This window comes from Leguminivora glycinivorella, chromosome 16 (assembly GCF_023078275.1).
Source record: "Leguminivora glycinivorella isolate SPB_JAAS2020 chromosome 16, LegGlyc_1.1, whole genome shotgun sequence".
Lineage (NCBI taxonomy): Eukaryota > Metazoa > Arthropoda > Insecta > Lepidoptera > Tortricidae > Leguminivora > Leguminivora glycinivorella.
In genome coordinates, this window is record NC_062986.1 from 14202246 (window position 1) to 14222465 (window position 20220).

General features: G+C 36.3%; 3 protein-coding genes across 4 annotated transcripts; 1 reads left to right on the forward strand and 2 right to left on the reverse strand.

Moving 5' to 3' along the window:
* The first annotated feature begins 2324 nt into the window (after positions 1-2324).
* LOC125234800 (allergen Tha p 1-like) lies at positions 2325-7725 on the forward strand. The gene is made up of 2 exons (XM_048141207.1): positions 2325-2428; positions 7237-7725. The coding sequence occupies exon 2, from the start codon at positions 7242-7244 to the stop codon at positions 7623-7625; it is 384 nt and encodes a 127-aa protein (XP_047997164.1). The 5' UTR covers positions 2325-2428; positions 7237-7241; the 3' UTR covers positions 7626-7725.
* Positions 7726-8278: 553 nt separating this feature from the next.
* On the reverse strand, positions 8279-10678 carry LOC125234797 (ejaculatory bulb-specific protein 3-like). The gene is made up of 3 exons (XM_048141202.1): positions 10562-10678; positions 9273-9458; positions 8279-8482 (listed from the first exon to the last, which is right to left on the reverse strand). Exons 1-3 carry the CDS (start codon positions 10575-10577, stop codon positions 8292-8294), a joined length of 393 nt encoding a protein of 130 aa, XP_047997159.1. The 5' UTR covers positions 10578-10678; the 3' UTR covers positions 8279-8291.
* A 3146-nt stretch (positions 10679-13824) lies between these two features.
* Positions 13825-18111, reverse strand: LOC125234796 (ejaculatory bulb-specific protein 3-like). Of its 2 annotated transcripts, none has more exons than XM_048141201.1 (3): positions 18051-18111; positions 14891-15093; positions 13825-14132 (listed from the first exon to the last, which is right to left on the reverse strand). In XM_048141201.1, exons 2-3 carry the CDS (start codon positions 15072-15074, stop codon positions 13945-13947), a joined length of 372 nt encoding a protein of 123 aa, XP_047997158.1. In that variant the 5' UTR covers positions 15075-15093; positions 18051-18111; the 3' UTR covers positions 13825-13944. The 2 variants fall into 2 exon arrangements, with proteins under 2 accessions (XP_047997158.1, XP_047997157.1); XM_048141200.1 differs by lacking the exon at positions 18051-18111 and adding an exon at positions 17777-17949.
* Positions 18112-20220: the final 2109 nt, after the last annotated feature.

Genomic DNA, 20220 nt, shown 5'->3' on the forward strand with positions numbered 1-20220 from the left:
AACCACGGGGGAATACATAAAACAATACAGAACAGCTAATGTCTCATATATGCCTCCACTTAAGCGTAGCGCCTCCGCCACAATTATGGCAATAGAACAGCTGATGTGTCTTGTAGGTCAAGGTCATTGTGAAACAGCCTTAAATGAAGGAAGCATTTAACGCTAATAATAGAATAATAGATATACTTCCAGGAATCATCTTTAGGCCTGATTTAGACGGCGTGCGAACTCGCACGCGATTTTAGTTACATTGCGGGCTGTTGAGGTTAGATAAATTTTGCAGAGCCATCAAATACCGCAATGTAATGAAACTCGTATGCGAGTTCTCGTACCGTCTAAATGGGGCCTTAAAGTCATTTTATTATTAACTCCCGACGCAGAAACGACGGGGTGTTATAAGATTTTTCACCACACCAACTGGTAAAGATCAATTTTGCTATTCGAAAACTGATAGCAAAATTGCATTTTATCCACAAGAGTGCAAAGTAATTTCATACAAATTTTAACTTGATGCCTTGAGCTGGCTGGTAGAATTTACCTATAAATAATTATTTTGAATCATAAATATTGAATAGATTGATTTGATTTTGATTTAGTTTGATGTTTTATGGTCAGTATTTTGTCAAAGTTTGTGTTGGTGTGGTCAAAACTTTTTGAACCACTGCTACGCTCGAGGTTCAATATTGGTTGCTCGGTACTCGGTGCACTTGCAACAACTTTGCCCCCTTGTAAAACAAATAACTATTTTTTAGTGTGAATATGTAGACGTTTGACCACGAAGCATTTTGGAGAATCTGTCTGTTTGTATGTGTGTGCGTAAGGCGTCGTAGCTCCCGGATGGATGAACCATTTAGTTTGAAAGCTGAATTAGTCGGGAGTGTTCGTAGCCATGTTTCGTGAAAATCGGTCCACAATTTCGGGGTTTTTTTTTCAAAATTTTAATTAATATTCAGCGTTTAAACAAAAAAACTAAACATAAATCGGTTCATCCGTTTGGGAGCTACGATACTACAGACAGACACACACAAACACACACATACAGACAAACAGACAGACAGACACGTAAACTTATAACACCCCGTCGTTTTTGCGTCGGGGGTTAAAATCACAGGGCCACTTTGGAAAAAATCAGCACGTGACCGGCCACCATGATCCTCGGGAGAGACCTTTGTCTAGCAGAGCACGTCTTTCTCTGTCTCTGATCACGTGTATTCTAAAGCTAGTATAAAAAATGACCTATATCAAATTAGCATAAATGTGAAACGAGAGCCAAGTTTAATACTTCGCCGACAAAATAATTAAAAATATTAAAATGTAGGTGGGAGTCAGGCTTAAGCTCGCTTTGGATGCAACTCACTTGGGTATATTAAATAAATAAATATTGGGAGACGCCTTACACTGATCAACCTAGCCCCAAAAGCTTGTACCAATGGTGCTAGGCGACGAATGCGACGATACACTTACTTATACAGATAATTACACTTATATACATAGAAAACATCCATGACTCAGGACAGGAACAAAATATATATGTGCTCAATGCTCATTTCACACTAATAAAATGCCCTTACCGGGATTCGGGATTAGAACCCTGAACCAAGGCAGCAGACAGGGTCACTAGCGTCGCTACGCGCTGGTCCAGACCGGTCGTCAAAATAATATTCATATTTCGAATATATTTTGAATTACGCAGGGGCTCACAGTTTCTCGGCCGCTGCGTCGCCAAAGCTTCTCAGCATGAGTTTTTGACGTTTTAAAAAGACTTTAATCGATAGCGTAAACGTCCCGCAAAACATTCATTGTATGGAGAAAGTAGACAGCGCCCCCAACAGATCAGCCGGCGTAGCCGAATGGCAATCGTCGACGCCACACGCCGGCAGAAATGCAGCCTAGCCGCCTCGCGGGATAGTGGTGGCAAGATATTGGCAAAATAGTATCTAATTTAGTTGTGATCCCTTCACTAGATAAGAAGAAGACGTATTCTTAAACGTCCAAAACTCAGTGGAAATTGTAAATTCATTATACGCGATATAATCCGTTTCCATAGTTTTATTTCATGAGTAACTATCGCAGTAACCGAAGACAATATTCAGCGGAAACGCTTACTAGGCTCAGCAGTTCTTTCTTTGAACTTGGCTTTGACACTCCCGTGTCAAAAAAAAATAGGTATTGATTAAAAAATCAACTAGCTAATATTTTACAATAATTATCGAGAACAGTGTCAACTGTAGAGGAAGCATATAATTTGAGTTATAGTGCCCTTAACAATGTCGAAATCGTTAATTAATAGAAATCTTCCGTGTGCAGCAATATTCATTGTCTGATCGATAGCCATTATGTCCTGCGCTGACGTTGTCGATCCTTCGCTATAAATGCTACTCGCGACGGGGCGTCACACTCATAACACAATCGTTCGAGACGTTCAACGGTGAGTTGTCTTATCAACTCTTTATTTTATAATTAAATCTACGATCATTAGAAACGTAAATGCTTAAGGAAATTTATTTTCTTTATATTTGAAACTAAGTACTTAATTTGTTAAATTGGTCGTAATCACAACGTGATCCATGATAGTTTTAAATGATCCTTAACTATATAGGTACCATTTTAAACCACCGACGCAAAAACGACGGGGTGTTATAAGTTTGACATATCTGTCTGTCTGTGTGTGTGTCTGTGGTATCGTAGCTCCCGAACGGATGAACCGATATCAATATAGTTTTTTTTTGTTTGAAAGCTGAATTAGTTGGAAATGTTCTTAGGCATATTTGATGAAAATCAGTATACTATTTCGTGGTTGAGGGTTTTTTCAAAATTTCAATTTTGTGGTTAGGTTATTAAATCTATCAATTATGTGTTCACTATTAATATACTATTTATTGAGGGACACCTTACACAGATTAACCTGGCCCTAAACTAGCTTGTAAGTATGCTATGGGTTGTACTTAGATCTATCTTTTAACTTTAGTATACTTACTACTTGACTCTATAGTTTAAATCCAGTCTGTTTAATGACTACTGTGTGCCCCAAGGAATCATATTACTATTGCATTCATACTTTTCAGTAATGTAATGGTATTCTATTAAATAGTAAACTCTGCAGTTGATACTTATAATATTAACTGATTCGATTATGCATTGATGCATAAATTAACTTTGCTTATTTTTACATGACAGATAATTCCAGTGGCCCATTTCTCAAAACTGAAAATTACAAGTTACAAGCGGACGTCTCTTTCCAACATTGATTACCACTTGTAAATTGTAACTTGTAGCTTCGAGAAATGGGCCCCTGGGGCCCGTTTCTCGAAAGGTACAAACCTTGTATTACATGTGCGCGAACTGTCAAATCGTATGGGTTGTCATGGAAACACACTTGTAATACAACGCTTGTACCTTTCGAGAAACGAGCCCAAAGAGGTAGCTTTCGGTATTATAGCCAAGTTTTAGACTAACTTGTTTTTGAAGTGTGTTATAAACAGTGCTCGGACAAGTCATCGCAGAAACAGATATGGGCAAGGGACAAGACTATTACGGAGTCGAGACTTAAGATTATTACCCCCTTATTCATAAACGTACTCTAAAGTTATCAAGCCGATAAAGTTCGTTTGTCCTTTTCTATCACACTAATACGTCGGAAAGGGACAAACGAACTTTATCGGCTTGATAACTTTAGAGTACGTTTATGAATAAGGGGGTTAGTATTTAAAGCTGATATTATCGTAATTTATTATTTAACATTTGACCTTTTTAGTCGCATATTTGTCATGGATTTGTCAAAGTGGCATGCTTGAAATAGTTCGAATTCAGAAAATTGTCACTGAAAATAGTAGGCAATTCACCGTTTCCAACCGGTATTTTAGTGACAATGAGACTCAAAAATCGGCCCCCAGCATGTAGCTTTATAGCCAAGTTTTAGACTAACTTGTTTTTGAAGTGTGTTATAAACAGTGCTCGGACAAGTCATCGCAGAAACAGATATGGGCAAGGGACAAGACTATTACGGAGTCGAGACTTAAGATTATATATTAAGCCGATAAAGTTCGTTTGTCCTTTTCTATCACACTAATACGTCGGAAAGGGACAAACGAACTTTATCGGCTTGATAACTTTAGAGTACGTTTATGAATAAGGGGGTTAGTATCTAAAGCTGATATTATCGTAATTTATAATTTAACATTTGACCTTTTTAGTCGCATATTTGTCATGGATTTGTCAAAGTGGCATGCTTGAAATAGTTTTGCGGTGACAATTTAAATTAATACAATTATTTGCTCAATTATGGTTATTTCTAAATATTTTAAATACGAGTATGGTGCAAATAAATACAATTGATAAGTGGATTAAGGACTACCCCAAACTCTGTTTGTATGGTGAATTTTAGGTTGCAGTAATAAATGTCATTGAAAAATATAATTAAATAATATTGTACATAATGCAACTCTATTGATCTTGTTCTATTGCAGTCTTGCGATTGTTTTGCGATGTTTTGTCCGAGCACTGGTTATAAATAATCAAACGGCATAACAAGCTCCAATGCCTTGATTGTAAATAACTTGATAAGTAAGAAGCATAATACCTACTCACTAACAAGTTTGCATTGATCGGATATTCTCATAATTTTCCGCAAGACCTGCCACATTTATTATAATTGTCTAATTAAACTGAGATTTTAATGGCCTCATGTAACTAATAGAAGGGACTTAATCTGTGACTAATAGTAATTAATGTATCTAATGATAACTTAGGGAATGCCGCCATCTTTGACAATCATTATAGATTTCGAAAACTTTTTTGATTTGAACTACGAGTTAACTACATAACAGTGGCGGGGCGTGAAAATTTTCGTTGGTAAAGCCGGAGGGGTTTTTGGAATCTGTTTTGTATGGATTTCTACCGATACTAGAGAATTCTAGAGAACCCGTTGGGAATCGAGTTGTATCGACGCTCCGCCACTGCTACATAATATACTTATATTAGATTGTTTAAAGCTCCCATATGCATTATTTCGGTAATGTCAAAACATCAAAACCGGCCAAGAGCGTGTCGGACCACGCTCAGTGTAGGGTTCTGCAGTTTCCCGTATTTTTTTCAAAAACTGTTCAACCTATCAAGACCAAATGAATTTTCCTAGAAAGTCTTTATAATGTTCTACTTTTGTGATTTTTTCCATATTTTTCAAACGTATGGTTCAGAAGTTAGAGGGGGGAGGGTACATTTTTTACGTATAGGGGGTAACATGTTTTTTTTTTTTGCCTTTGTATTTTACCGCTTTGTCGGCGTGATTGATATACGTATTGGTACCAAATTTCAACTTTCTAGTGCTAACGATTACTGAGATTATCCTCGGACGGACGGACGGACAAACATGGCGAAACTATAGTTGACTACGGAACCCTAAAAATGCCTTCAACCAAACCCAAACCTTCAAGAAAGAAAAACATACTTGCAACGTAGTGGATGTAGGACCGATATCCCATACATTGAAGCCGCCATCTTTGTTTTTTGCCTTTGATATCCTTCCGACATCCGATATCGGATCGGATAGTGTGAAAACGCACATATATACCCTCTTTAGGCTAGGTTGATTTGTGTTAGTTGTCTCCACAACATTTATTATTTATTTATATATTTAATAATGCTACACGTTTACACGTCTTTCATAACATAACTTAACGTTTTGGTAATTGATTTGGTGTAGTGTGTGTGTAAATTCGCTTATGAAGAATTTAAATACATTCACAATTTTGGTTCTGTAGCTATTTTAGTGGTAGTATGTCGCGTGCATTGTAACTATTGTAATTAGCTACTCGTATTAGCATGGAAATCCACAATGCGTCAACTTACCGTTCACATTTCATTGACAGTGGCCAGTACCTAATTATCAGAGCACGTGTCATTTACTACACGTCACTATGCTCTTGACCACATCCTTACTTCCCCCCACATGTGATATTGATAGGCCTTTCAGATCTAAACCTTGTTTTCATACAATAAGTCAGACATTTGAGGCAACTCTTCAACTGACTTGTAATGGGTTTGATGAAATGCAGCAGTGTGATTTTAAATAACAGTTCGCAACGTATCATCTACTTCACAACATAGAAGACTAGACGTTTATGAAGTTCATATTGCAAAGGCAAGGACTGTCGTAAAGTAGAAATTCATGTTTTTATTTTCCGGTCTAGGTCATGTTCGAGGTAATTTATAGTTCTTGAAAGTTTATCAGAAGACATTCAGCGAGAAAATATAATCCCTTGGGCGCAAAAAATACAATATTATTTGTTGAAAACTTTAGTTAAGTCGCGATCCATACTATGCCGATTTGCAGAACACTTCAAACTTCAAAAATGTATTAGTACACAAACTGTGTGTACATGTGTGTCATACAGTAATTTACAGTTTTTATGTTAAATTCATTTAACAATATGTAGGTACCTCAAGGAAGAAAATTCTGTTGATCTGTCCCGCTAGTAGCTAAGTGTCCAATGAGTTAGTATATTAGGTATTTAATTATGTCAAATTATTCAAAAGTAAAGAAATAGGCAACTCTTCCTCGGGATGTAACTACAAAAGACAAATTAGAAAGGCGTTGTCAGTTATCAAACTTAAACAACCTAAAACATAGCGTCTCAAAACATTATCAGTCTCCATTGTAATTAAACATACTCAAAGTATTTATTATTTCCGTCCAGAACAATGGACAATGGCCAATCACCACCATTAAGCATTAACACCTATTATTCTGCCATACGTATAGATAACACAAAGATTTTTGCTGGGACACCCGACCAATCTTCCCATGAATTGTTTATTGTGATAGTGGTTTTTGTAGTTGGAGACTTGGAAAAACTATGTAATCTCCGTGATTCTGAGTATCATTTATCATTTACTATGACATTAACTTGATGACTGTTGATTGAACAATTCAATGTATTTGATAAATGATAACCAGATTTACCTGACAAAAAAGTGTTGTGGCAGCTTATGGATGATTTTGCGACTATACACGTATTAGCAAGCTTATTATTATAAGTTACCAAAAATGCAAAAGATTGCCTTTCTTTTAAGTTTCCATCTGTAATCATAATGGAATATCCATTTTATTATTAAGCACTTCGATATTATTATTGACTCTTTTTTAGTTAGCAAATGCCTACTTGCTAAATTTTCCCTGACTTACCTCAAAAAACGATAAACTACTGTACTGAGTAATCGCAATTTTCTTATTTCCAGACACTATGAAGCTTCTAATAGCGATAGCACTAGCGTGCGTCGTCGGGCTCGCCCACGCTCGCGCCCAAAGCAAGTACACCGACAAATGGGACAACATCAACGTCGACGAGATCCTCGAGTCCCAGCGACTCCTCAAGGCCTACACCGACTGCCTCATGGACAGGGGCCGCTGTACCCCTGACGCCAAGGCCTTGAAAGAAACACTCCCTGACGCCTTAGAAAATGAATGCTCCAAATGCACAGAAAAGCAGAAACAGGGATCCGAGAAGATCATCAGGAATCTTGTCAACAAACATCCTGATATTTGGAAGGAACTGTCGAGCAAGTTCGATCCTGACAACAAGTATACTGAGAAGTACAAGGACAAGTTGGAGAAAGTCAAGCAATAATTATATTTCAGAGTCATGGTGATAGTCCTTTAGGTACGAGATGATGAGCGTTTGATTTGGAGCGATTTTTGTACATTTTAATAAACGTCATTGTACCTGAGTTTTGGATGTTTTTGTTCTGGTGACTTAGTGTATTTGCTAGTAGACATGGGGTGGCGGTATCCGGAAGTGAGATAGTTGTATTTAGTTAAAAGCGTAAACAAATCACAACTTAGGTGAAATACCGGACATGTTCAACACAAATAAAGTACGTGTACTCAAACTCCCCAACACTTATTTTGTTCCGTTAGTTTTAAAAATATTTATTACCAAAATATCTAAAATGTACACCAATACGAGTAAGCTATGGAAATGAACATGTGAACATTGGGCTCCGCTTGTGAGAGCTGGACAAATTTATCAATGCTACCCAAGAATTCAGGCAGTATTCCTAGTTTACTTAAAATATCTATTTTTAATTCCTAGTAGCTTGTAGTATGATTGAAGCAATTATTGTTATAAGAGATAAAAGACTTCAATTTATATGCATCATGTTGATGCCATAGGTAGTTTATAAGATTTTTTTTTGAGTCACATCACGTCACATAATATAAATCAAAACTTCCTAATAAATAACATGCTTCCTCCATACCACTGTCCATAATAAAACAAAGTAATCTCTAATATTTATTTCCTACTCTCAGCCAGAAATTTATCAAAATCCTCCTTGTGCTTGTTTTCCGGGTCAAATTTTGCCGTAAGCGCCTTCCAAGAGTCTGGGTGCCGATCCATGATAGCTTTGATGACTTGCCTGATCAGCTGCTTTTGTTTTGGAGAGCATTTGCCGCATATCGTCTCTAGCGCTTCGGGAATCACTTCTGAAATTTGAAAAATAACCTCAATGAGATACTAAACAGGGATGTCAGGGACAAGTGAAGACTGGAAAAGGAGGGGGGAATAAGATACAGTGGGTACTGAATAAAACTGATAAATAAATACAACTCTAATTAATCATTGCTCAGGTTTGGCTAATCAAATAGCAGTAAACATGAAAATTATTTCATGGTCAACGTGGAGAAGACATACAAATGTTCTATTTATTTTTATTTTTAGGCATTTCATATATCTGCTCGACGTCAGCAGCGCATTCACCCTCGTGTATTGGAACCTAAATAACCCACTACGATGTTACAGGGCAATTTTAGAAATCACAAGTTTATTGCCTGGCCTGTTGCCTCGGTGACATTTTTTATGTCGTAGGCAGAAAACTGTAAATTTTCCTGATGTTCATTGCCGCATAACTACTGAAATTATGACTTAAATTACGTCATTCAATCCGTCACTAATTTTACCACCTCAAAGTGAACTAATAAATGCAGTGTACATTCCATTCTAAAGTAGGAATGAAGAACACTTGTATGACAACTATCAGTTAGTGTATAATATATGAGTTACGTTCACCACTACATTAATGCCGCAATAATGACATTCATTTCGGAACCATTTTTTAAGGAGATTGATAGATACAGCGGCACCAACAACGCTGCCACATGTTATCGCAACTGTAGTACAAATGCAGATAGAAGAGCATTTTTTTAAAATTGAATTGGTAAATTTGCTTTTTAATCGCTTCATAATACAGAGCCAGTATAACTTAGGTTAATTTACTTTTAAAATCCTTAGCGTCGGGAGTACAAGGTCCCTGATCGAGGAAGCACTTGGTGTAACTCAGCAGGATCCTATCATTCTCCAGCAGCGGCTTGATGTCGAAGTCATCGTATTTGGAGCTGTAGAAGTCAGCGGTGACCATGGACAACGCAGTCACTAGGATTAAGCTTGATAACGACATTTTAGCTGAAAAGATTTTGAAAATGAAGGTCTTAAAACGTTTGTTGTCCTCATCATATAGTGAATTGAATGCGCCTTAAAGAAATCCGAGTTGTGTTCGATGCATCCAAAACTGACAAATATGCGTAGGCGCTGATTTGTAAAGAAGAGATTGTTAAATTATTTCACTTTGCCAAGTTTAAAGCTCAAGTTTCAAAGATGCATTATCTGGAGATGGACATCCGTTCAGGATGCATTTTGTTACCATGAAAATACTATTTTTGTAAATGCATTTAAATCCGTAAGATTTTGTGGGGATGAAGAAATTGCATCTGTCTGTTATCTACAGAATATTGAATTGTCACGAACCACTTATGATACCTTCTCCCCGATTCTTACTAGAAATGGAATTCACTATCGCTGTTGTACTCCATGACAAATATTATAGGTGTATTCTTTAAAAAACAAGACTGTAAAAGGTAGTAGGTATCAGCAAAGACATAATAATATGTAACTCCGTATAGACGGATAAAGTCTACACTCAATCCTCTTTGGATCAGGTACTGAACTAGTTAACTATAAGATACGAGTAAGGCACTGTCATATTTATTTTTACAGGTTCAAAGGTGCATGCCAATATTTATATACATTTTCCATTTTTAACAACCGGAGACCTTAGTGGATAGTGATCCTGCCTATGAAACCTATAATCCTAGGTAGGATATTTATTTCTATGATGATTACAGATATTTGTTGTCTTGACAAAGAAAGGAATTACCTACGAATAGGTACATAATACAACCATAATTTTGAGCCGATAATTTAGTTTTGTACTGTTTTCTATTACTAATGAAGTGCCGACTAATCGGCCTTTTTTGCCGACTAGTCGCCGACTAATCGCCGACTAGGAATGTGGCCGGATAGTCGGCTTTCCCGACTAGTCGGCGACTAGTCGGTACATCCCTATTAACTATATAAGATAAAGCAATGTCATATTCACGTTAAAGCTCAATCAAATGGTTAAAATGCAGTTGTTCCACTTTATTATGTTGATCTTGCATAGCTTGAACTCCTTGAGCTTGACCACACCAATCGGTATGTTCCTCGAACTATAAAATAAGCATATTTACCTCTTAAAAAATCCATATAAACATCCTCTAAGGCAAACTCAACACTAAGTTAAAACTTAAACTCCAAGTAGATCTACAAAGACTGTATGGACAGTAACACATCCTCTATATATAAGGCCCGTTGTCATTGTACATAAATGGGCATTAAGCAAACAACCCAACAATTATTATGTTCGGATCGTGTATGTAATTTTAATGTACGTAAGTATACGGAGGTTCCTTGCCGCATTATGTATTATGACTAGTAAATGTGTACTTAGTGTTTAAGTACGTAGTTATGTTACTTAGAAGATATTGATGCATTATTGAATTTATGTTACATACTTCTAAGTACACATACATACATACATACAATCACACCTGTATCCCATAAAGGGGTAGGCAGAACACATGAAACTACTAAAGCTTCAGTGCCACTCTTGGAAAATAAGGGGTTGAAAGAAAACGAAACTGTGACATTGCAGTGACAGGTTGCCAGCCTCTCGCCTACCCCACAATTTAACCCATATCCCATAGTCGCCTTCTACGACACCCACGGGAAGAAAGGGGGTGGTGAAATTATTAACCTGTCACGGGCAACCACGGACGGGCGTCACTTCTAAGTACCTAATGTTAATACCAAAACTTCCAAGAGATATAAAGCTTGACCAGAAATATATGAATATTGTCAGGAGGGCGCTGTTAATATCTGATGTATGGGGTCACAGTTCAGTTTAGTAAAGAAAATAGTTCTAATGAAATTCCGCAAGATGGCGCATAGTCATATATTTCTGAAAGAAGAAATAGATTTCCGCCAACCCAAGCTCTCGTTGATACTCCCCGTAATCCCCGTTATTGAGCGCAGCTTCCATTCCATTTTCGACTTCAATCTCGTGTTGCGAGTGTCCATGGGCAGTAGTGATCGCTTACCATTTAAGTACGTTAACGAATTCTTAAACGTCATAAACCTAAGGCGGGATATATGCTCTAGATCTTTATCTTAGACTTAAAATGCTACTTTTAAATAGCACAGAAACTTCAAATGGCTATAGTATTCACTGAAAAATGTCGTACGATACACGTGCGAAGAGGAAATTCGTTACTCGTGTTGATTTAAAACACTCCTTTGGGTCGTCTTTTAATTTATCGTCGTTCGTTTTGAACTTCCTCTATTCCGCACTTGTGTCGTAATGTACATACTCTTTTGTTCCTCAGAGGTGAAAAAGATAATTCATTTTTCCCCTCACTAGCTCGGAAACACGTGTTTTGTCCTTTAATACCAGCGGGTAAAAACGCATTTTATCCACTAGTGGGTAAAGTTTTGACTTTATTCAAGGTCAAATTAACTGTTTTAAAATTGATAAAAGTAGATGAATCTAGTAATAAAGATGATTTACTACTTGTGGAACTACTGGAAGCAGTGATAAATGCATTTTTGCGTTGTAGTTTCCTCGCTATAGTTAGGGGAAAAGTTTTGTGTTACACTCGGGTGCAAATGTATTTTACTTCTCGTGTGTTAAAAAACTCGCAAGTTCAGGATTCTATTCTCGAACCACTCGCTTCGCTCGTGGTTCAACTATAGGATCCTTTCACTTGCTCGTTTTTCAATTCCACACTCGGCGTTAAAATACAACTTTGCCCCCTTGTATAACAAATAACTATTGCTACATTTGTGAAATAAATGTGTGACTCAGGTATCGCGTGCAGCTAATTGTATTTATGAAGACTTATAATAGAAAATTATATATCTTGCGTTATTATGTTCATTATTTATACATATTTAAACAAATGTATTATTTAAAATATTTAATTTTTTTATTAAATCTTAACCTATATAATTTAAATAAATTACGACTTAATAACTATTAAATGCACAGTCTGACCTATACAAGTATATAGTCATAAAATACATAAGCACTGTATAATTTCATTGTTTCATGAAGTTGAGGAATAGGTGCATAGTTACCTACTCGTAGGTGGTACTAGCAGCTACCTATAATATATATTTATGTATGATATTTAGTCAAAAGAATATTAAACTAGTTCATACATGCAATGGCTACATATATTAATAAAGATGTTAAGCGAAATACAATATCTGACATTCGCGATGAAAGCGTCTTGTTCATCTTCTCAATCAGCAAGACAAACTCACAGAATATAAAAGATTTCCATGTTAATGAAAACATACATTTAGCTTATTCTCATTATTATGTATATATCTTACTCGCAGTATTTTTTAAATAGGAATACTGTTTCATTGTCATTGTTTACCAACTATTTTCCACAAGCATAATTAAAAATTCTACTAGGGCTTAAAACATGCGCACCTTTTGTAGAAAAGTCTCAAATAAATTATGTTTGCTGTTAACCTTCTCGAAAACAATTAAATAGTAAATCACAACATATTACTCGCTTAACAAAACTAAAATAACACAATAAAATTAACGGATATTCAAATATAAATACCGTTAAATTAATAGCACCAAAACAGCTTGAACACAAATACAAGAAAGTAACTACGTTTGTTCCACTTTCACAAATGAATAGCAATATGAAAATTCGTCGCGTCTCATACTTCCATATCGATAAGGTTTGATTTCGTATGCGTCGCATCGCCGTCGCGCGACCATCGCGCGACCGTCGCCCACGCAAGCCACGGCGTTACTCTCCCTGAAGATTTCTAACGTGCAAACTATTGTACTTATAATGTAAATAGCTTACGAAATCCTGTCTTGTATTGAGAGACCTCAAAATAACCGCATTTCTAAGCGGCATTCTTATGATATGGCCAAGTACATTTTGATCAATATAATTATTCACAGAAGGCAAGAAAAATGTCAGCAAAAGCTGACTATTTATTATTATTTGTCAGGGCCATTAGCGCTCCTTAATGGACGGATTTTAAAGGCGGTTCCTTTATACTTCAGTATGTAAATGTAACATGGCAAACCTAGGGGACGATTTTTGAATTTCTGTCACTATGTTTCAGCTGATTTGTTCAATAATAAGTTGAGGTGTTTAAATTTTGTTTATACATTGCGGAGTGATCATGTTCAACACCACTATATTCCCAATTTCTATCGCTCTTATTTTAAAAATAGCATTGCGCCGTTTCCTATATATTGAGTGACAAAATCAAGCACTCAAAGTAACAATCAGCCCCCTGTGCACGATCCTCTACACATTCTCGGCGTTAAGAAATTATCGCTAGGCTTTTGTTTTTGATGGTCAATATCTCACGGAAAGCCATATTACAAGTGCTGGAGCCCACTGGCTGTTTGCCATACGGTATCGGTCTGTCGGTCAGAAGTTAAAAGTGACAACGCTGATTTCTGACTGGTTACCGATCAGTGAACTGCTAGTGAGCCTCTTTATCAGAATCTGAATTTACAGCTTGAAGCCTAGTTGCCAGTGACCAGGAACTTGTAAAGGTCATCCCGGTTGGAGCGGTCCGGGTCGTATTTGTCCAGCAGCTCGTTGAAGCGCGGCTCGCTCTTGGCACGGATGCCGAGGAGGAGCGTGCGCACGATAGCCTTCTGTTTGGGGGAGCAGCGGCCGCAGGCTGTGGACAGCGTTTCTGGGAGGACTCCTGGAAGAAATAGATGGGTCTTTAATAAAAAGGGACTAAATTTTAACTAAATATATAAACTTTTTAAACTGGGTATAAGAAAATAAATGGGGCAAATTCAAGTTATCTAATTACATATTTAAAAGGGTGACACAGTACCTACATAACTACTCAAAGTGTTAGAAATATTTCTCATAGTTCTATAGACAATTTCACATAAAAACCATGTAGACACTTACTGCTTCTACTCAAAACAATTACCTCAACTAAAGATAATATGGCTTAAAGACAAAATTCCAGTATAAAACTTACTTTTCTGAAGTGCAAGGTCCTTTATCCATGACCCACTTACAGTAGGCTAGCAGATTTTCGTGTTTTCTACGGTGGAGTCAGCATTGATGATATCTCACCATTTGTCCCGAAGCAACTGCTTCCAACTTCTGCTTTAAAGACAAACTTTTAGTAAAATACTTACTCTTGAAGTTCCTTCCTTCCTTAGTGCATGGTCCTTTATCCAGGATGCACTTTTAGTAAGCCAGAAGTACTCTCTCGTACGCTACGATAGAGTCTGCAGTGACTTTGGCAACTGGTCGCCACCACCGTTACGCGTTAGAAAGGGGATGAGTAGATGCATCATCTTTATGCTTGCCTGGTACCTGTATGTGGGTTTTGTAGTTTCCCAAAGATATGTTCACGTTGTCATGCAGTTAAAATAATGCGTCAAGCCAGCTAAATAATCCTGATACAGAAAATCCCAGATTAATTCTGTGAACACTTACTCTTGAAGTTCCTTCCGTCCTTAGTGCAAGGTCCTTTATCCATGACGCACTTGTAGTAAGCCAGCAGCACTCTCTCGTTGGCTACGATGGAGTCTGCATTGACGTTGTCATAGCGGTTGTAGTACTGCTGCTGGGCACAACAGGTCGCCACCACCGTTAGCACGAGGAGGAGTAGATGCTTCATCTTTATGCTTGCCTGGTACCTGGATATCAAAATTGTTGTTGTTTACATATGTTTAATAGTATTTTAGCAACCGGCGTTTGAAGGAGGTCAAAAAAGATGAGTCGTGTGGGTACGACGCCACGAGTATACTTTGATTCTGTTAAACACCGCTGATGCATACAATACTTTTTCTACGGCCATGCAGTTATTTTTTAATAGTTTTCTAGAATAACTTTCGTGAAATTCACCATGTTTCCTGTATTTTGACGCAGGCTGGCTTTGGGGAACAGACTTTTACGTAGGGTTTTAAAGATCTATGCTGTAAATGACGAATAACAAACAGTTCGGGAATAGAAAAACTTATTACTTAATAATTGTGTGGGTCAAGAAAGAATAACATTTTTATGTGATCGTGGTGTGAATTTCTGTTTTGATTTTTTTTTAAATCTAAATACACACACAACACAAAACATCTCTAAAAGGCTTTCAAACATATTCCAGAACTCGCGAAAAAAAAAAAATCTTCCGTAAAACCGGCCAAGAGCGTGTCGGTCGGGCCACGCTCAGTTTAGGGTTCCGTAGTTTTCCGTATTTTTCTCAAAAACTACTGAACCTATCAAGTTAAAAACAATTTTCCTAGACAGTTTTTATAAAGTTCTACTTTTGTGATTTTTTTCATATTTTTTAAACTTATGGTTCAAAAGTTAGAGGGGGGGGGACGCACTTTTTTTTCCTTTAGGAGCAATTATTTCCGAAAATATTAATACTATCAAAAAACGATCTTAGTAAACCCTTATTAATTTTTAAATGCCTATCCAACAATATATCACACGTTGGGGTTGGAATGAAAAAAAATATCAGACCCCACTTTACATGTAGGGGGGGTACCCTAATAAAACATTTTTTTCCATTTTTTATTTTTGCACTTTGTTGGCGTGATTGATATACATATTGGTACCAAATTTCAGCTTTCTAGTGCTAACGGTTACTGAGATTATCCGCGGACGGACGGACGGACGGACGGACGGACGGACGGACGGACGGACGGACAGACAGACATGGCGAAACTATAAGGGTTCCTAGTTGACTACGGAACCCTAAAAACCATCGACATCGGATCAGCCAAACTATGTAAAATAAGTCTATTTTACAAGAAGGATAATCAAAATATTATTCTACAATATACATTTACTAAAGGCTACGTCAGCAATTGTGTCGCTTAACTTCAAACTTGGGTAAACCCATTCTGCTTTAAGGTTGATTATGTATAAAAATATATATAAACTGAAAAATAATCAACCTTATAGCAGAATGGATTTACCCGAGTTTGAAGTTAAGCGACACAATTAAGACTTGTTGTTCTATTATTTAAAATCCCACAAAAAAATACACAAATACGTCTCCGTCCCGTCTCCAATAAAATAGACTAACATCACAAATAATACATACGCAAACAAAAAGCTTTCTCTGCTATAAATGATCCCTATTCGTTATACACGGTGTAACATGAGGAAACCGAAAATTTTTCACTACGCATTTCTGAGGGCAAAATAAAGATAAAATGTTATATGACGTAAAGCAAATTTCGTAAAAAAGTTTTTTTAATTTTTTTGGATGTATTTCCACATAAAAGTAAATGTTATAAGTAAAACTGGCACTTAAAATAAAAATAAAAACATTTTTTTTCTAAAAAAATACTTTTTTGAAATGTGTCACTAGTTTCTTTTGTCAACTAGGATAGTTAGATCATGTCCGATAACGGCATCATCGCCATCAAAATAGCGTTTTTTTCTGAGAAATGATAAGTAATTGTTATTTTTTTTAAATCCAACTCTGAAAGTAGGCGAAATCCTGAAAAGTTTATATGACATTTTACTCTTCTAAAGTGATGAGGAATACGCTATTAAAATTATTCGGTTTCCTCATGCATTTACACCGTGTATTCACACTGGCATTAAACTTAACTTCGTCAACACATATACTGTTACGCTTTCACAGAGCACTTCACTTTCTAAACAGATAATTCAATGTTTACACGAGCCTAGTTTACTAATTGCTCACTTTGCTCCACTTCTACGTAAGGTACAGCGTACAAGTTTTATTACTTTAAAAACTGTATCGTTGTTTTGAGTGTGTAAATAATTTCTTGTAAGTTGTATTTATAACATTTATAACTCTGTTTAATGTATAAATTCATAATTTATCCATGCAATTTTGCAGCTCACTATTCACTTGCGCTTTGCACAATCAAATCGTAGCACATTATTAGATAAATACTCGTACATACCTAGTAAATAGGTACGTATTTGTATGATTTAAAAATATAAACTTTTAATGCGCAAAGAAATAACTAGTAAAATTGTCTCTGCTTTAGAGCTTTTAACTATTTTTTGATTAGTCTTACACCCAAAATCCCAACACATTTATCTATGCTAGAACTAAGAAGTAAGAACTAAGTTAAAATTTAAATGCTAATAAATTTTAAGTGAATCTATGGTTACTGACCTCATGTAATTGGTCAACTGGACATAAACATAACCGAAACAATTGCTCAAGCTAAGAACTACGTATAATTTTTTTTTAAATAAATTCCGAGATGATTGTTTTAGTTAGTGACCTTGCAAGGAGTATTAAAATCGGCACAAACAATTGCTCAAACTAATAACTAAGAAAATATTTTAGTAAGCGGAATAAATTCTAAGTGAATTCCTGTAGTAACTGACCTCATGGTCCTTTGGTCAAACACAAAACCAATGATTCTAAAACTACTAAAAAATTCAAAGGGAATAAATTCTAAGTGACCTTATAAGGAACAATAAACACAATGTTATTGTCGAAACAACGGAGAAAGTTAAAAATTTAAAGGAAACAGAGTTCAAGTAGGTTCTTTATTACTGGCCTCAAATAAATGATTCACAAAGTTAAAAATCTAAACGGAATAAATTCTAAGTTATTTTAGTTACTGGCCTTATAAGTGGTCAATAAGAGAGTACTCACTAGGGAGTCCTGGCGGCGAGTGGCGGTGAGTGTGGCGCATTTCTAAACCAGTCTTGAGACTTGAGAGGTCGACGTAACGGGACGCATTCAAAGCACGCCCCGGCCGCGGAGGGTTTAGGTGAAGATTGTCCACTTTCCTAAACACACTATACTGCCAGCCTAGCCGATATGACAATCGTTGATGCTAGGCGCCGATCGAAACGCAGTCTGGCTCTGTCCCGCCAATAGGGAAGAGCGATAGAGATAGTAGTACAATAACGATATTACCGTAAACCCTGGCCTGATCCACTTTATGGCGAAACATGTCGAGAAATCTTCTGGGCGTTTTCCAAAATAAATCTCGAATATCGAATTTCACAGAAGAATGAGCCCAAACACGTCCAGGTGGCCGATTTTTGAATTTCGGCCATTCGATTTCGTGAAATTCGTTCAATTATATCTCCACTACTAGCGATTTAGATTCTACTAACAAAATCGAAAACGAGTGGTCATTACCACTAGTTTTAAAATAACTAGCCGTTCTTTTTCAAAAATAGCATTACGTCGTTTTCCACAGACTTTAGAATGGCGAATTCGTGCGTTATTCGAAATTCAAAAATCGATTCCCAGGGAGCCGATTTTTGAGTCTCACTGTCACTAAAATACCGGTTGAAAACGGTGAATTGTCTATTATTTTCAGTGACAATTTTCTGAATTCGAACGCCGTGAGACTCAAAAATCGGCCCCCTCGGCCCACGGCGTTCGAATTCAGAAAATTGTCACTGTCAAAACAAAAATCTTACTTCAACAATTTCACGATTTCGGAAATTTTCCGATACCATTAGCCATATCTATGTTTTGATGTACGCAGTGAACTAACTGTATCCTATCTACTCTGTCCCGAAGAAGAAAGCAGTTTAAGTATACGATAAAACGAGTGATTTACTTGTCACTTTTTCCTTGACTTGTTTTGTTACTGCATTGTTGATTCCATTTTGATAGTTAGAACTAGAACAAGGATTATTTATGTAGGATTTACATACTAAGGGCCGGTTGCACCAAACCGTCTGTCACCGTTAAATCATTCGTAAAATTTTATTGTATGGGAAGTTCCTTAGACCTCTGCTGCGTAACGATGATGTGTCTGTCAAATATGGTTGATGCAACTGGCCCTAAGAATCGTAACTCCATTTTTAAGCGCCACCTATTAAATACTATCATAACTACACCTACAAATTAATGCTGCATGATAAAATTTATGCTGATGATGTCTACAATTTTTTTTTTCAAAATGTGCATATTGAAGTGATACCATGGTTTTAAAATAAAGAAATATGTCATTTTTTGTTCTCTCTACGATTCGTGTTCATAGGTAATACTTTTATTTGCTCTAATTTCAATTTCTGTGGAAACTTGCTATTGGTTCATTGTTTTTATGTTATAAGCCTTATTGTAACTTTAGCTGTAAGTTTTCCTAACAAATAAAATAATAAATAAATAAATTTCAATTTACGGTAGGTATGTAGTTGCTTTTGGAACCAGAGTAACCAGACATAGGAATCTTGTTATTTCACTTATTTTTATTTATTTTGTTATATACAATTTGTTTGTATAAAATTCACATATATATGTATAATATATGCAGATATGTATGTCTTCGATAATCTTTGTATATGAACTTAATTTTGATGGCAAGTTCTTGGGAATTTAAAAATAAATGTTTAAATATACGTCTTCTACCTATTAACATAGTTAAATAGTACTAATTATTATGTAAATATACTTATAAAACGCACGTAACTTTTCAATACTTATAATAATTAATTAGGCGCTAAGTATGAATGGGAGGTCAATTCTTTGCGAATTCCATTAGATTTTTGTAGCATATATATGTACATGTAGATTTACAGTTATAGTCATAATGTAACCCCCTTATTCATAAACGTTCACTAAAGTTATCAAGCCGATAAAGTTCGTTTGTCCCTTTCTATCACACCAATATGTCGGAAAGGGACAATAGTTATTTGTTATACAAGGGGGCAAAGTTGTATTTTAACGCCGAGTGTGGGATTGAAAACCGAGCAAGTGAAAGGATTCTATAGAATCCTGAACTTGCGAGTTTTTTAACACACGAGAAGTAAAATAAATTTGCACCTGAGTGTAACACAAAACTTTTCCCCTCACTATAGCG

Coding starts and splice junctions, on each gene's coding strand:
- LOC125234800 (XM_048141207.1), top strand. CDS start 7,242: ATGAAGCTTCTAATAGCGATAGCACTAGCGTGCGTCGTCGGGCTCGCC.
- LOC125234797 (XM_048141202.1), bottom strand. Junction 8,483..9,272: donor CGACGCTAAGGATTTTAAAA/GTAAATTAACCT, acceptor TTCAAATTTCAG/AAGTGATTCCCGAAGCGCTA.
- LOC125234796 (XM_048141200.1), bottom strand. Junction 14,133..14,890: donor GGACGGAAGGAACTTCAAGA/GTAAGTGTTCAC, acceptor TATTTCTTCCAG/GAGTCCTCCCAGAAACGCTG.